The 17,698-nt window shown below is 40.3% G+C and overlaps 2 protein-coding genes across 4 annotated transcripts; one reads left to right on the plus strand and one right to left on the minus strand.

The window, feature by feature from the left end:
• Positions 1-83: 83 nt before the first annotated feature.
• vac14 (vac14 homolog (S. cerevisiae)) lies at positions 84-14,281 on the minus strand. Its single transcript, XM_076264656.1, has 19 exons — positions 13,639-14,281; positions 13,079-13,229; positions 12,461-12,628; positions 12,228-12,290; positions 11,992-12,099; positions 11,359-11,468; positions 10,245-10,366; positions 9,615-9,752; positions 9,248-9,391; positions 6,545-6,608; positions 6,028-6,172; positions 5,840-5,905; positions 5,607-5,748; positions 4,011-4,143; positions 3,696-3,870; positions 3,389-3,507; positions 3,035-3,114; positions 2,461-2,611; positions 84-2,212 (listed from the first exon to the last, which is right to left on the minus strand). Exons 1-19 carry the CDS (start codon positions 13,740-13,742, stop codon positions 2,053-2,055), a joined length of 2,343 nt encoding a protein of 780 aa, XP_076120771.1. The 5' UTR covers positions 13,743-14,281; the 3' UTR covers positions 84-2,052.
• Positions 14,282-14,873: 592 nt separating this feature from the next.
• On the plus strand, positions 14,874-17,650 carry zpd (zona pellucida glycoprotein d). Of its 3 annotated transcripts, XM_076264695.1 has the most exons (9): positions 14,874-15,121; positions 15,495-15,546; positions 15,629-15,736; positions 15,830-16,038; positions 16,180-16,337; positions 16,418-16,660; positions 16,789-16,972; positions 17,230-17,341; positions 17,502-17,650. In XM_076264695.1, exons 3-9 carry the CDS (start codon positions 15,706-15,708, stop codon positions 17,627-17,629), a joined length of 1,065 nt encoding a protein of 354 aa, XP_076120810.1. In that variant the 5' UTR covers positions 14,874-15,121; positions 15,495-15,546; positions 15,629-15,705; the 3' UTR covers positions 17,630-17,650. The 3 variants fall into 3 exon arrangements, with proteins under 3 accessions (XP_076120810.1, XP_076120792.1, XP_076120800.1); XM_076264677.1 differs by having other exon boundaries at positions 14,874-15,546; XM_076264685.1 differs by lacking the exon at positions 15,495-15,546.
• Positions 17,651-17,698: the final 48 nt, after the last annotated feature.

Genomic DNA, 17,698 nt, shown 5'->3' on the forward strand with positions numbered 1-17,698 from the left:
GTTGTGTATTGCCCGGTAGTTTGAAGCGATTCATGTCCTTCCCCTCACACATCACAAAGGGATTGCAGGGCACTAGAAAAGCATAACCTCTTTTAGTGTTTATTATATGGCCACTCACTACAGTGTGGAGAAATGTCTTATGGTTTGGGATTATTCTCATATGGCCAAAGATGGCACTCTCATCATTTCAGTTAGTAATGTTCAAAAGAGTTTAGCCACAGACACTTACATGATCTTCATTCTTTTCTCAAGCACACAATACAGTCAGTAACATGTCCAGTCAATACATTATCATGTTATACTGTACATAAATCATGATAAGTACATCTTTTTTTTAATTTTTTAAATACATTTTTAAATGTTTTTATATCAAGAGATTACCAGCAGCATCAAAGTCGATTCAGTTAATAGGAATCCACATGCTGTTAACTGGTGAAACAGAACTTAAAAAGTTCTTAACAAACCCCACAGCTGTAGATGAAGCTGAATAAACTGAAACTGTGGGTCCATATTGGTTGGCCAAGGTCCTTGTTCCCTTGGTCATGGAGTAACACAGGCCGTTTAGAATAATAATGAACAGTTTTGCTCAGTCAAACCAGTACCTTGATGTCGATGTTGAAGCATTTCCTAAAAGTGTTATGTTGTGTTATTGTGATAGTAAGGTCCATGGCTGTTGTCCCCACTGCTGACACCAAGGAAAAGTCCATTAAGTAGTAGCAGAAAGTATATCTTAACTTGAGTATATTGCTGCACTGATAGAAGTTACCTTTGGCAACACCACTAATCAATTTCTGTTTTGCTACTGACCTCTTTATACTGGAGAGCAGACCTCTCTTATGCTACCCATGCATCAGAAGATTTTGATTTGGGAAAGATTCTTGAAAGATTGGAGTCTTTTAACTAATGGCCAAGCTTTCAAGCATTCAAGCTTTTCTCAAGACTACAATCTTTCCCAAACCTTGTTAGTCTTCTGGTGTAAGGATTGACGGCTTTACTTTAAATTTAGTAAAACAAAGGGGGTAGATTTACAACATTATCACTTACAAATGTATATTATAACACAAAATAGGTAAGGACTACAATTGACCACTGCAAGCTTATTGTAACATTAGATGTTGCCAATATCATATGAAATCAGTACAGTACATATAGTAAACTACAGTCCTAGAACATCTTAAAATTCAATATTTGTGATTTAGAAAAGTTCTGAATACATTTAAAAAAAACAAAAACAATAGACACTGGACATTTTTAAATCAAGAGTATAACATGTACCCCGGCCCTCCAAATGGAACACCCAGTCAGTGCTTAATTATATAATTCCTGAAAGAGCAAGATGGAAGAGGGGATAATAGGGATTATTCATGCCATCTTAAATTTAAGATTATTTGGAGCTTACTATTATTTATTGTGGTCCTCATTTTTTAATGATAATTTAGACAACACTTACATTTGCTGTTTACATTAGATTGGTGATCATATCAGGTCAGAGAAGCATATGTTATAGTGAAAAGATGTCAAGGTAAGGAATGTAGAAGTCATGAATACAGATGCATCTTTACCAAGGTGAATCCAGAGTGAGGCGAGAGTAAGGTATTCACAACGCAGAGTTGATGCTTGGCATCAGAAATCAAAGAGTGCTGGTACTTTTATGTGAGATGTGAGGTATAAGAAAAGCAATGCCAACAAAACTATGAAGCTGCTGAAAGCATTTAGATGTGTAATCTGACACTGCTTGCATACTACCCTGACGATGAAAGCTTCCTAGTGAAGGACTTACTTGTGGCTAGTCTTTTAGTGCCAGCACTGGTTTGAAATAACTACAATACAATGATTTGAAAACATTCCAATCACTGGTCAAAGACTGCAGAGGAAAATGATGGCATATACATTCCACAAACAAACAAAAAAAACGTATCATCTTATCTTAACATAAAGCACTTGAAAAACAACGAGTACAGTACATCCATACATGATAAAAAGTTCCCACTAGAGGTCCAAAATCAGTTAATGTTCATTTAATACTTGAAACACTGCACTCCTGACAGTGCCTCAGAGCGCTAGCTTCCTATCGGTGTGCTCTGCTCGTCCTGTGCGCTGGTGTCGCACCTCCAGGTGTTTGCTCTGGACACGGTCAAAGTGCTGGAGCAGCTCCGTGTAGTCCACATGAGCCTGATTGGAACGTTTGATGTTGCAAGACTTTGAATCATCCCTGGGGAAAAGAAAAGTTGACATGTGGTCATTTCACTAACTGATGACTGATTGCTGAGATTGAGTTGAGATGTCTTAATCAGTTAAGAAGCAGAGGAGGTATAGAGTACAATAGTGTGGATGAACTTTAAAGGAATGCAGGTCATTGTACACTTTAGAGTACTGGTACATCAAGTGTTGAAGCACTTGGGACATTGGGGTGATTTAATAAGAGGGTGGCCTAGTTGGGATGGGTTTTAGCATACATACAAGGTCCTCATGAGTTCTGGGTTGGGTACGCAGCGCAGTCGATGAGACAGCAGCTGGAAGGCCTGGCTTTGAGGCAGCAGCATCAGAAGCCCATACAGAGCTTTGATTAGGTAAGGGTTGTTTTCCACATCCAGAAGCTGCAAACGCAAGTCTGTAAAACAATGAGCAAATTACAGACCTGTTTAGAGCACCAATAGATCTCTTTAGTTCACCTACTATAAGTACCCAAAGCTGCCATGTTTGCCCATAGGAGATCCGGGAGCTAATCGAAGCTAACTACCTGTTGAAAGTTGCACTGCAAGTTCGCCATCTTAACATTCCAAATATCACAGAACCTACTCGAAGGTAGATGACAAAAGTCTGTATGGCAAAACATTTGCATTTCAGACTTCATTGTCCCCTTAAGAGTGTAACAGGTTGATAATTTAAAATTCACATGTTATTTTTCCATAGGAAAAACTGCAAGATACCTTATATGGGCAGATTTTTTGTAGGCAAACTTCAGAGGTCTATATGTAACCAGGAGGTACAGAGACAGAAAGTCATACATTAAAACAATCTGGTTCAAACTCACAGGTAAAGATGGGACTCTCAATAAGTTGCACCAGTTTGTCCACTTCCATGAGGAAATCTACAGTCACCTCCAGGTCCCCACTGAGAGACATATCTTAAGGAATCGTTTTATACACCTACTCTAGTACAAAACATGATGTGCCAGTTTCCCAGACATGGATTAAGCCTAGTCCTAGACTAAGAGAGAACTGAAAGATCTCTACTGAAAATGATTTTAATCTAGGAATACACTTGATCCATGTCTGGGAAAGTGATCCAATGTCTCAGAAACACACATTTGATTTTTTCTTGATAAAACCAAAGTCAGAGTGTTGTATTTCAATTTCAACAAATTGAAACATGAATTCAAGGATACAACTTCTGGATGAGCTCATAGGCATGACGGTAATTCTGTGTCAGGAAGCAGAGGGACACCGTTGCCACGGGATTGTGACACCAGGATCGGTACAGACAGCAAAAGAGAGCGCCACTCTCCTAAAACACATGACATACGAAAGGTGCTTAATGTACTGCAACAACTTCACTGTGGGGGGAAATCAACATAGAGAAAAGTAGACTTTGGGATCAAGTCCGTCTTCTTTGTCTATGAACAGATATCAATTACACTCACAAAACATTTCTGAGGCCAAAAGCCTCATCAAAGGTATGGGACTAGATCTAACCTGAGTGCGCAAGTCCTTGAGCTGGTTGCGCAGCTGGAACAGTTCGGCTGATGTGAGCAAGATGGTGTTGAGTGTCTGCACCATGGTCGAGGCAAACTTAAGGTCCTCCTCCTTCAGCAAGATATCTGCCATGGAGTGAAAGATGTTCTCTGCGTGCAGAAGCAGACAGAGCTGTCTGCAGAGTACAAAAACACACACATAGGAGCTGTTAAGTCTGCTGTCTGAAAAAACACTTTACCGAGGCACCCTTAAAAGTAGCCTGAGCATCATCTAGCAGATGTCGGAGAGAAGGTGCTAGAGTCTGAGCATGATCACCTGATGATGAAGGCCCCCCTGGTCTCCAGCAACTTCCTCTCCAGACTGAAGCGCTTCAGCAAGTTTATCATGAATTTGTAGAAGTAGGAGTTCATGCTGGGGGTGGAGGGGGAGGAATCAGCCATTTTGGAGCCTGCAAGAGTGACAGCTTCAGCTATTAGTCATGGACAGTGGGCAGGTATGCAAACAAATGCAAAATGCTCTTCTAAGGCAAACAACACACAGCAACTGCTAATGAATTTTTCAAAAAATCAAGATGCTTAACAACACCCAAACCCAGTGGCGTAACTATAGTAGGTGCAGCAAGTGCAGTCGCACCAGGGCCCGTGACCTCCCGGGGCCCGTCGCTACCCCCGCCCTGCCTCCTTTTTTTTTTTTTTTTTTAGAACTTTAGAATTTTAGAGCACGGAGAGTGAAGAGTCACTTTGACGATCTATCGGAAGATGAGCGCTTAACCGATGCAGAGAGATACTTCAAAGTGCAGGTATTTAATGCAACTCTGGACATCATAATCAGTCAGCTCTCCCAAAGATTTGCAAGTATGCGGGAAACTTGTCATGTGTTTGAGTCTTTACGTCCTATGACCCTTCAACTCGCAGGTGATGATGAACTGCTTGAAAAGGCAAGACGTTTGTCAGACCATTATAGCAGGGACATTGCACCAACATTCCCAACACAACTCCTCTCATTCAGGTCTTGCTTTAAAGCAGAGATTTCACAGAAGTCATCTATTTTTCAACTTGCCAAAATGCTGGTGGTAGATTATGACAGTGTAAGTGTGTAGGCCTACTCATGTTGTTTCTGACATTGCCTGTGACTGTGGCAAAAGCTAAGCGATCTTTTTCCAAACTCAAACTTATTAAGACCTATGCCTAATAAGCAGCATGGGGCAGGAGAGGCTCCGTGGGTTAGCTATCCTGTCCATTGAAAATACGAGAGCCAGAGCATTAAATATTGGGAACACTGTTGACGATTTTGCACAACGAAAGGCTCGTAAGATGGCCTTCTTCTAATGGCCTAATTCACGCATATTGGGGGTTGTATGCATATGAATGATTTTATTTGGTTTCTGGACGGTTAAATAAGTTAGGCTACATTAAGTTTTGTTTCTGCGCAGTGCGAGTTTATAAGCAAGCAATCTACGCTTGCAGTTTCAGCAGAGGGTTGAAGAAGCGCATTGAGTGTTCCCATAATTCCATGCGAGTTGATGTTAATGCAGTAATATTAGATTATCCTGGCCTGCAGGCTGTTAATAAAATTATTTTTTAATGTTTTTACATGTAATGGATATGTAGTCGTGTGTTTTTTATTTGAAATTGTAATCTGTAACTACTAAACTACTTCGGTGCCTCAGGCCCTTTGCATAAACAATTGAAGTCACCCTTAATGTGTATCGCATGTATCAGAGCTAATTCATCCTGGGCCAAAGTTCGTCGGTATGGGGCCCGCTTAGCGCTCTCGCACCTGGGCCCACCATTGGCTTGTTACGCCACTGCCCAAACCATACTACATGCTATGTCTATATTAATCTATATTATATTACACTGCAGACAAAGTCAACAAGAAGTTTAGTTGAGAAAAGCACAAACGCCTCACCAACCACCAGCTGCTGGCCAATACTATGCTCAGGAACCTGGAGTTCCGTTTTGTCAGAATTGTCACACATCCCGGAGTTGTACGTCTGTCCGGCCGGTGATGATGCAATCTCGGCAAGCACTTCCAAATCTTTCAGTATTACCTGAGGGTGCAATGATAGAGAAAAAAACTTTTCCCACAAATCACTTTGCAGGTATGTAGTGGACAGTCTGTGGTCCATAGAAAAAACATACCTCATCAGATTCATCAGAAAGAGTCTTCAACAGCATTGGGAACAAACTATCCGTGTGTCTGAACATCTATGAAGATAACACACATAGGAACTCTTTCAGTGGAAGTATAAAAGCAAGGTCATACTAAGAGGAAAAGAGGTCTATATTGCACGTCTTAGTACAGTGTGAAATGGTAAGGTTTGGCTCACCTTCCGTGGTGTTTTTATGTAGAGATGGTACAACCACTTGAGCACAGCAATCCGAGTCATCATACCTGTGGATGAATCATGCAGGTGCCGATCCAAAACCTGAACTATTCCATCAAGATCCAGAGTAACCTGCGCCCTGTCTAAACTGGGATAGTGACATCACATCTGACAGTGAGTAGAATGCAGTGGCATTTACACAGTTTCCTCTTTAAATGTAAAACTGTAACTGCTGTCCTGGGGTGCGTTTCCCAAAACCATAGTTAGCAACTATGGTTTTGGGAAACGCACCCCTGATCCTGAGTTTGTCATTTCAGTCACGCGTGTTCATACAAAATTGCAGATGTAGCCCAAGTGTTAAGAATATGAATGTGTAAACAATATCTGGCTCCTTAATCCAGACTGGGGTTTGGTTTTGGAATTCAAGCAGTATTAATGGGTGTAGGATTAACAAGGTGTCCAAAGGGGAATGAGGAGAGACACAAATTGTTTAGGTATGCTTTGACATTGTAGTCCTCACCTTGCTGGGGTGAAGAAGCTAATTTTGCTAAGACCGATGGACTCCTGAGAGGCATTGAGTGAGTCTAGACACAAAAAAAGAATCATGAATAATATCAGATATCGCAAGAGGCCGCCAGCTGCACAGCAGTGTTTGTCTCAATCTCACATAACCATACATGTTGGCTTCCATTTCAGCCATTACAGTCATACCCTGGTTCCTCCATGTTAGTTTCAATAACAGCTCAATTCTCTGTGGTCAACAAATCGAGAACATAGAATACATCTATGTAAAGGCCTTTACTGTAAAACACAATTCTTCAGAATATATTTGCTGAAACATAAAAGGTACATTCTAATTAACCCACAGTTTTAAAAGATGACAGTTACACTGTAAACCCCCCAAAAATTTTAGGATATTCAAAACATTTTAAAACACAAAAAGTTCAATGTTTGCAGCCACCTTTCATACATATGGCTGTGCCTCAAGCACTACTGCTAAGCTTTCTTGGTGTCAAATCATGGCTAGATTAAATATTTCTGAAAGAACAGTGCATAGCTTTAAATCAATACATGAAGCTTTGCTAACTGAGAGATAGAAAACTAACTTCATCACAGATGCAGAATTTGCTAGTTGCTACATAATAAATACAAGAATCTAATCAGCTAAACTACTGTCAAAAGAAGGCTGTTTGAAAGTGTTCTTAGTTCTTCATTGAAAGAAAAAATTACACCGATTTCAACCATGTGCATCTGGGGCACAGACTGACAGGTGTTTCTCAGTACACACAGGGCTCAGAATGAAGACTGATAAACCCTGCGTTTGTCAAAGGAACTAATCATATCTTTCTCCTCATAAACTAAATTGGTGACTGCAAGAACACATCACATGAGAAATACATTTTCATCCTTCAACATGATAAAAAATAACATCAAGAAATGCAACCCCTTCTTACAGCATCTACTTGTCCTTACGTTCCAGACTAGGGCATGTGATTGACAGGCCATTGCTACGTGACAGGCTATTGCTAAGTGATTTGTTGGGGCTTCCTTTTCCTGATTACTTGGATGTTAGTGGACCATGGTAATTATTTTCCCAATTACAGAGGCAGATTCAACTCTCAGGGCACTTGCTGGCTCCCTTGAAATTTTGCAACAGTCTTATGGGTCATTCCACGTCAATTCAACCAGGGCCCACGCACTTAGGTCTCAAAAAATTCTGAAAAAATTACCAGGTGTACCTATGTTACCCAGGAGACACACTGTAAAATTACTCTTATGTAAGATCAATACTTTCCAAGATACAGCCAGTTTTACAGGGGGAGGGGGGTGTCGATTTTGTCCAGCCTCTTTTTTTTTTGTCAAAGTTCACAAGCCCACAGCGCAAGAACTAAACCATGTAGGAGGCTCAAATTTTGCATGCTGGTACATAAATAGGAATAGCATGTAGCAAAATCGTCACGTTTGGTCTGGATAATCCTGCATGGTCATAGCTGTCCCTCAGAGTTTTTGGCTGGGCTCTGTTTAAGCCTTCAGAAGACATATTTGTACTCAACATAGGCTCTTGATTTATTTTCCTTACTGAGATAAGTAGAAACACTCTCACAAAAAGCAATGAACAGAAAATAAATCCCTTCAGGGTCTGAACAGCAGACAAGTCTGAAAAATAATTTTGGTTATCATTTTCAGAGCACCCAAACACCATGTGGGAATATACAAAGATTTGTAAAATGTTTTATATAGAGTCACCACACTGCCACCTGTGGTTGTATAGAGTAACCTGTGGTAGCTCTATACAAAACATATTGATGTCAATGGTGCATTTTGCCCATGTGCGTGGGCCCTGGATGAACTGACATGGAATGACCCTTATGCAACTGAATCAGATCCACTGAATCAGAAGATTGATAGCCAGGCTACAGCCCATTGCAAGTGAAAACAATACCAGTTTATTGGATAGGGGTTCTGGAAAGACCAGAGGGCATGAGTTGCTTAAAAAAAAGCAATGATACAAAATCATGAAGCATGAAATACCTTTACTATACGAGATAAAAAGAAACTATTCAAATGAAACTCAATATCCTCCACATGTATATGCCTAGGATCAAGTGTCAAAGTAGATTTTTACTAATTCAATGTTCATTTCATGCCCTCTGGATGAAGCCTCTTTTACTGATTGAACACACATTGATCAACATGTACATGAAGTAGCCACTATAGCTCAGCTACGTTGCGTAAATGTGATTAATGTGATGCACTCTCATGCATGCCCTCTCAGTTTGGCGTACACCAAGAACACAGGCTTAATGAAATGTACAGACTGCTTAAAATATCAGATGAAACCAAGCTGCTCTGAGAAGGAAACACAGGACTGGAATACTTTTCAAAGCAGGAATGTTTCCCAAGTGTGGCCAGACTGTTGGATTATTAAGTACGACTGTATTACATTTTACATCATACATTCTCATAAAAGATTCCTCTTGTAATAATAATCTGATGTATTTTATGAGATCCAGTGCTACAGACCTCCCTGTAATGGAGTATAGTATGCCCCATATTTCTACAAGGGAAAATGTACATGTTCATTTTTATTGCTGTAATAAAAAGTATGCATGTCCTGCAAGAACATTTCTTTGTTTTTGCCACCAAAATGTCTCAAATATCTACTAATAAATGGATAGTTCTTCCTCAACTCAGCATTCTTACATGTACTTGTGTTACTCACCATTGAGATCTTCTTGGGACTTAGGTGGGCTGTCCTCTTGGGGAGGGGATGTTTGTGACCGTGTTTCATCTTCCTCTTCATCATCCTCAGGGGTGACCAGTTTCATTAGACTATGATTACACGCACTGGCCACTTCTTTAGTGCCTGAACAACATAGATTAAGGACAGAAATACAGCAAGAAGTTGTTTTGTAGTGTTGTATTTCCATATTCCTTGCATTAGCTGTTACAGTGGATATTGTACATTACATATTATGTGCTCTCTCTATGCCTATGATTTTTTTTCTACATCGGTAACCATCACTGTCTGCAACATATCTCTCTCACACACACACACAGAGTGGCAGAACACATTCACATAAGGATACTTTTCTTGCGGTCATCATAGGAGAGACCAGGCAGCACAGCGGTCAGGATTCCTGAGGAGTAAGGAAGCATCACACGACCAGCCAACTGAATGAACTCCCTCATCCACGTCATGGCTGTCAGCTGGATTAAGTCATTTGCTGAAATAGTACAACGGCACAATGGGTTATTGACTATGAATGACTGAACCAAAGAGAACACATAAAAATGGTGTCACATTTCTACTCAGAAGGTCGTATATATGAAAAGCTTGTACTTCTCCATGACAATGTTTTGACCTCAGCATAATACATTTCAGCCATAATATGGTTTATTTTCATTAATGCCTAGGGCATTTTCTATTTATAGACATTTAGCCTAAGGGTATAGGTCCTCATACTAAGTATGTATGTGCACAAATAATTAATCCACTGGAATTTAATGAAAACTGATAATTCAAGGTGCTTGATATATCCAAAATCCATACAGAGAAAGGAGTAAACTTGAGTAAGAATTCACGTATAACCAGATCTATACAGACTTTAATGTGAAAGGCCACATGTGTACACCCTACATTTAAAGAGAGGGCACGATGTGATCCATACATTGCCAGTTGAAGGTCACTATATGTTATACGAGTACATCACACTTACTGAGCTTTGACTCGTCTGACACCTGGCAGTGGATGACTAGAATGTTAGCCATCTCAGCAAACTTCACACTAGATGGAGTCTTTTTGATCTCCTTGAGAAACTCCCCTAAGACCACTTCACACCTGAAAAATAAGGAATGGTCATTGTTTTTATCCAGATTTGGGTGTACTAAGAGAGACAGACACTAAGAGACAGAGATTCAAAGAGAGAGGGATCCTGAGTGAAATAACAAAAGCACTGCAGACACATGTTCCATGTGCTATATAGGCGTTCCTGCTATTCCTCCAGGCTGGGAAGAAAGAGCCCCTTGGGATATATTTTATATAGGCCTGTACAGCCTGTCCTGACAATAATAGCATGTCAATCAAAGGTGAACAAGGCTGACGTAGTACCACCCTGCAGATGGTGTAAGGATTAACCAGTTATATGTATGAGGGGTTTGGGGCAGGCCAGTGGTGGTCCAGACACCTCCCACATCTACTCCATCTACTGCTACAGACCCCTGCACCCATAGGGCTTCTGGCAGGTTGGCGTGACTTATGGTGGCTGAATATCAAATGACTAATTTAGAAGCCTATTTTATGAAATAAACATGCCTGATATCCTTGCAACCTTGCATTGGCACTACTCGTGGTTCATCTCAGACAAATTGGGTTACTCACTCTGGGAGGATACTATTGGTACATGTTGTGCTGCATCAGTATGACGGTCGTGGTGCACCCTGTTGTGTCACAGTCAATATTTCAGGGCATTTCTGTTTGATTACTTGTTACACTGGGAGGCCTGACTGTTGTGGAAGATTCTAATCAACGTGGGTTAACATGTTGTCCTGTGTATAAATCGCTGTGTATAAATTGCAAGGCAGTTTGTTGTTCCTTTGCAAACAACCCCCACCAACGTGGAAATTATATAATGACAACAAAATACACAGAATCTGTCTTTAATGGTATAGTATCCCTAAAAGTATTTATCATTAACCTTATGATGATTTTCCAATAATTCTACATTGGAGAATCACAATCCTCACCTTTTATTTAACAGAGAAAACAGTGTTATTTTAAATGGAAAACAGTATGTTAAAAATAGTACAGAAGAAAAATAAACAGGTACTCACGTCCGTCTAATCTCCTTGCTACTGTCTCCCAAAATCTGAAAGAGCCCATCCAGGATTTCTGGCAGGTAGTCGATAAGGTTGATGTCAGGGACTGATTCCAACACCAAAATCTACAAGGCAGTTGTACAGAGAAAAATAGGTCTGAATCTAATTGTAAAAAGATGCAGGTTACCTACACTTGAAACAGTAAACATAGCATTTGCATAATTACTCTAAGAACCCTTAAAATACATACAGAAGCTGATTTAAGATGTATGCATTTTAGATTCAACTTTATTGTCACTGTGCAGAGTACAAGTACAGAGACAACTAAATGTAGTTTGCGTCTAACCAGAAGTGCAAAAAAAGCAGAAAAGTGCAATGTGACACAGTATAGACAGGTGGTGCAGTATGAACAGTACAAGACATTTTAGTGCAGTGTAGACAGTAGTATACAGTTAAGAAAGTAATTCTGTACTTGTTTTGCAACTTGTATTGAAATGCATTTCAGTACTTTGCTATGTCATGTTGGACTATCTCCATCATGAATCATTTGTAATGTAACAAAACCTGACAGCTTTTAGTTTGTGGGACAAAAAAAGATAACAGTTCTCATCATTAGCATAAAACTAAAACAAAAATAGCTTCTCTTACCCAGGAAATGATAAACTGCCGAGCATATTGGTTGTTGGAATAGATCCGCTCACGCAGCAATGGGACGAATGCTACCAGGTCAAATTTATTACTTTCTGTGACAATGTCCTACAAGAACACACAAAAAATGTTAGTCAGGAGTTACAAACTCTACCTGAGTAATTAGTGTCACCTATTGTAGACTTGAGGCTTTAATAGTCATTTTGTGTATGAAGAAATCAACAGCCCTGTCTTACCTTTAACAGTCTATCAAGGAGCTCAGAGCCACTTTTCACATTAGGATCAGGATCTGCTGCAAGCTGGGAGAGAGAGACAAACACTGTCTCTATGTAGGAGCATTACATATATACATAGGGCTTTCCCCAAACTATTTTCCAATTCTAGTTTATAGAAATAGATCACCTTCATAAATGCATTCTTCGAATTAATAGCTAACATGAATATATGGAATAAGGAAAGTTTGTATTACCTTACTAAGCCCGTCAAAAAGCACATTGAAATGAGGCAACACCGCTCCTCTGGCAACCTTTACGATATTGTATAGGGCCTCACAAGCATAGTATCGTAATCGGCTATCAGAGTCATTGAAGCAGGTAAGCACAGGTTCAATAAGCTCTTTCAGATACAGGCCAGAATCCTGAAAATACAATAAACAAGTCACACTATAGCCATGTCTACGATCATATTTAAATTTAAATATCACACAATCAGTGGACAGCGTATTAGTGCATCGTACAAATGTCATGTCATAGGGACAGTCATGTCCAACATCCTGACTTGCATTCTTCCAATCTCTGGTGGCCCACTTTTCTGTTCCATAAAGATGCATTTAGCTAAATTCTGAATTCCAACAATGTGAGTATCAGTACAGGGACAGCATGTCAACAATGCTTTCCACAGTACTAGAGAACTAGGACATGCCTCCAGTCTATGGTAAGTGCATCAGCATGTATAGGCCTACTTGTGATAGGCTATCTATTCCATAAATCATTTCTAGGACAGGGTCTTTCAGTTGGAGACATAGGTTGGAGACATAGGTTTGGTCTAACACATCACAAAGCAAATGGATTTCACATTGTTCTCTTACCTTGCCAAGAGCAATTGAGCAAGCTGCCAAGCCAATAAGCCCACCTTTGCGACTGTGGGGGTGTTGGGAGAGGGCAAACTCTGATGCCAGGATCTGAATAACATGCCTGATTTGTGTGGAGTTATTTTGAGCCACAAATTCACGTACAAGTCTGTGTTGAAAGACAAATATTTATTTACTTATATATTCAGAAATGTCCAATTAACAAGAGAACATGACAACTTCAAAGATATGAAGAGACTGTCTGGTCAAAAACATTTAGAAAGGGACACCTCTATGGAAAAGAGTGGAACTGTCATGACTGAGAAGAACTGAGTAGGCTAAGAATTTCTGAGAATGGGCTGTATAGGCGCATTCTTATATATACGCAGTCTTGCAGATCACCTGATGCGTCAGATGACATAGGCTATAGTGCATACCATTAGTCGATTAATCATACAAATTATCTGAGTTAAATATGATCATATCAGAAAAAACATGGCAATAGTAAACCTACGGATGTCAAACTAGAATGTTCAGTAGATAGACAGAAATAATCGTAAACGCACATTGACACTTACTTCTCAATTTCTAGTGCGGCAACTTTCCTCTTCTCGTACAATTTATCATTTAGAGCTCGTACTATGTTTGGGGTCAAAGGCGAAAAGTCCTTCTCTGTATTCATGTTCTTTACTACAAGTCACGCTACCAATGACAAAAACACCTGCACGAACTGAGTATTTTCAGTGAGTGGCCTTATGCCACGGATACAAAAAAACACCAAACAATTAAATGTAACAATGTAACCACGAAGTAGCCTCCAATGTGACTGTCTCACACGCTACACACAATCAACTACCCACGCGAGCAGTCAATCGATTTCCACGGGTAAAAGCGATTGTCATCTGTCTTCAAAAACACAGATGAGGTGTTTAACCGTTTATCCAAGCAGTATGACTGTCTGTGAGCATACACTAAAATCAAATATATAACGGTAGGCTAACGTTATCCTCCATAACCTGATGTGTCCGTAAACGTAAACGTTGATTCTCACACGAACCAAAAGATCGCTGATGTTACGACCCTCGGCATTCACAATTGAATGTCGAAGACTTGTTATTTCCCTAGCTAGCTATATAGGCTACAGTGATCACACATATCCATTTGTGGCGATCATAACAGAAGTTCCTTAAAAAATGAACTCATTTGTGTAGCCATTTTTCCCGGCTCACATGACTTTCTGCACTTTTCCAGGATAATAAGTCAAACTCCGATCAAGATGTGCCCTGCCCAGGCCCCAGTGCTTGTGGAGTTTCTAGCATAGGCTACTGCAGCCTGCAGACAAATCGATGTTTCCTTTACAATGTAATCGTGTAGCCTAGCCTACTCAATCTAACCCATATGACTAAAGAAGTGCTTTCATTTAGCTACAGAAGTGAAGTGAGCAATGTTATTGATGCAGTTGCTGATTTGTTGCCCTCACCAGTGTCCACATTGCAAGCAAAAATAGCATTAGTTACCACAGTGCTACCTTTAAAGGGATGCTTTTAATGCAACGGGTCCACTACTTGGTCTTATGGCAGGATGTGTCTGGCGGACCAGCCTTCTGCCTCATTATAGTGTTGCTGCAGAATCCCACCTACTTTGGCTACGGGACCTTTGGGAAGCCCCTTCACGTGACTATGTCTGAAAAACACATTTTGCCATCTCTTGATCTCAAGACCACAATGAAGATGAACATACATCCTGGCACAAAGCCAATTAACGGGGGTCAGTTAGAATACAGGCATGGGTGGCATCTTTGAATAGGCCTTGCAGCTGCATACACGAAATGAGTCGCAGAATATTGGTGGGTGGGCTGGTAACACAGCCCCCCACACATAGGCCTAGATCTTGCACACTTTGCATTTATCTGATGCCATGAAAATGTGGATGCGACTTTTAGCCTACCTTGATATCAAACAAGCAGGGACAACTGCAATTATACCGTCCGTTCATAGTTGACGAAATAAACAGGCCATCACAAAAGGTTGCAGAGCATGTCTATAAACATCTATTTCGGAGGTAAGACCGCATGGAATGTAGGTAGGCCATCTCAGAGCAGCTTAACTAATAGGGCATTGCCTGTCAGAATTGAACTGATTATAAACACACCGGTGTCCTTCATTAAGTGCAATCAAGAGAGCAATTTTGAATCGGGTAGTCTGTCTTTAGGTCTGAATTGCGTTCTCAATTTTGAACTTTTGCAGCCTTCCAGTTCGGAAAATATAGGCTAAGCGTGTTCTTTTCCCTTTTTGATCCAAATGATCTGTCTTGTAATGCTTCGGCCTGGACATAAGGTGCCCACACATTAATTAGTATGATGTTGACATTGATGGTAGGCTTTAAGACTGTTGGAACAATGAACATAGCCCAATTCTTATTTTTTGTATTTCAGGCAACTGTAGGTTTTGTGGTGTTTTCCCTCAGCCTTTTTGTTGGTGTTGCTGGTGAGCAGTAGCGGTCTAGATTTCATACCATCTCTAGGCCTATATTCTAACAACAGTGTACTAACTGTTTAATTTGTTGTAGGACTATGCGACGTTTCACACTGTACCAATACCAGCAACTGTATACTATCTGCTGATGGACATAGCTGTAAGTGCGCCATGGAATATTATGGAGATCTGTGTGACAAAGGTAGGTAATGCAGGGTCAGGTAATGCAGTATCAGGATGTCAAACAGTGTTAACCTGTAGCCCATGTGGTCCTGCTGTTTTCGCCCCATTTAAGTTGCTTCGATGAAAGTAATGTGCGGAAAGAACTTCATTAGCATCACAGTCATCGAGGATTTTTTCAAGTATTACAACGTGTCAGTGGAATCTCTGCACTTGGCAAACAAAAGCTGCAGAGCCCATAAGGAAGTGATCTCTGCTGTTCCACACTACATAGTGCGAACGTCCAAAGACCAGTATGCTGCCTGTGGAGGCAAACCTCTGGAGGTGAGTGAATTCCCTACAGGATCCAGTCCTCAAGTCTGCTTTTGTTTATTCTCTACAGCTGCAGTTTATAGGTCCCGTCTGTATTTGATTAGGTCATGATAGTTTATATTAGCCATAACTTTCCTGTTCTTCCTCCAACAGAAAAATATCACACACATTGCATATTCCCTAACACTGATGTCAGACCCAAATGTACATGAGAATATCATCAGAGATCCAACTGTGAAAATTGATTACACATGTGTGTATCCATATATGCGAGCAGTCAGTCTACCCTTTCCCATTCATCCCTTCTCCAGGTACCATTAGGCCTATATTTCATATATGAATGGATTTCTTTATCATAAAGTGTATTTTAATAAACAAGTGTCATTTTCAGTGAGACAGTGGTGCGGATTGATGAGTTGGATGCGAAGGTTGAAATGGCCTTGTTTAAAGACCACACCTTCACGGATGCCTTCAGCAGTACTCCGTCAATTCACCTGAGGGACAAGGTGTATGTGCAGGTGTCTGTGACAGAGCCCAAGGATTTCTTTCTGCTGAATGTGAATGAGTGTTGGGCTTCACAGTCACCAAAGCACAATGAAACAACAGGCTTGACTCATGCATTGCTTCTGAATGGGTTTGTTCACCTATTTAAAGCTCACCATGTATCATAGTATGGACAGATGCATCTTTAAAATTGTATATTGTGGAATCAAACCTGAACCATGTAAGCATGTAGAAAAAGTTACATTTTTTTTTAACCAGGTGTGTCAATGATGAGACTGTAATTTTTGAAACCGGGACTATGAGTGAAATGTTTGGAAATGGCAAGAGTTCCACAGTTCGCTACTCCTTCAGTATGTTCCGCTTTGTAGCTGAGCCGAGTGTTGTCTACCTCCACTGCAAGGTGCACATTTGTCCTCCAGATGAGGATGAACCATGCAGACCAGTAAGTTCTTTGCTCATTTTCAGTAGTCCAATGTGGAAGTTAATGTTTAGTATTCAGCAAAGAAGACAAACCAAAAACACACCTCTCATATTACATTACGTTTAAAAGAGTTTACCTTCAACAATGACTGCCAGAATGTGTTCTTATAGATGTGTGGTTGTAATTTAACTCTGGGATGACTTCCTCTGAGCATTTCTTTCTTAAAAGTGTTTGATACTTCCTGGTTTGTACTTATGGTCTTTTGTTGACTCTTTCAGAAATGTAAAAGCATCACTAAACGAGAAGCTGCAAGGGAAGGCCCAACCCAAGGTCTTCTGTCTTATGGGCCCATTAAAATTGACAAAACAGAAACTTCCACACAAAAATCTAGTATGTGTGTTTGGTACTTTGAAATTTAAAATATTTTAAAATCCAAGTTTGGAGATCTCATCTCCAACCTGTTATTTAAATTTGCACAGACTTGCTGGCCTAGTAGTGTATACAGATGCATTGATAAGAGTGGTATTTCTTGTTTATTAATCCTTTCCAGAGCTGGTGCTTATGCTGATGCTTCCTGTGGGTGCAGTCTGGGTCCTGGGTTTGTTTCTCTTAATCCTCATCACCTTTGCCAAGGCTGGAGCCAGAAGAGTGTCTTCAATTTCAACTATAGATGGCTGAAATAAAATATGCATTTACTTTTGCAGTGTCCTAGTTGCAGTCTCTGACATGCTCAGATAGACATTCTAA

This window comes from Alosa pseudoharengus, unplaced genomic scaffold, assembly GCF_046254945.1.
Source record: "Alosa pseudoharengus isolate Yale_2024_CS ecotype anadromous, Long Island Sound unplaced genomic scaffold, YU_APseudo_1.1 YU_APseudo_1.1_scf_10, whole genome shotgun sequence".
Classification (NCBI taxonomy): domain Eukaryota; kingdom Metazoa; phylum Chordata; class Actinopteri; order Clupeiformes; family Clupeidae; genus Alosa; species Alosa pseudoharengus.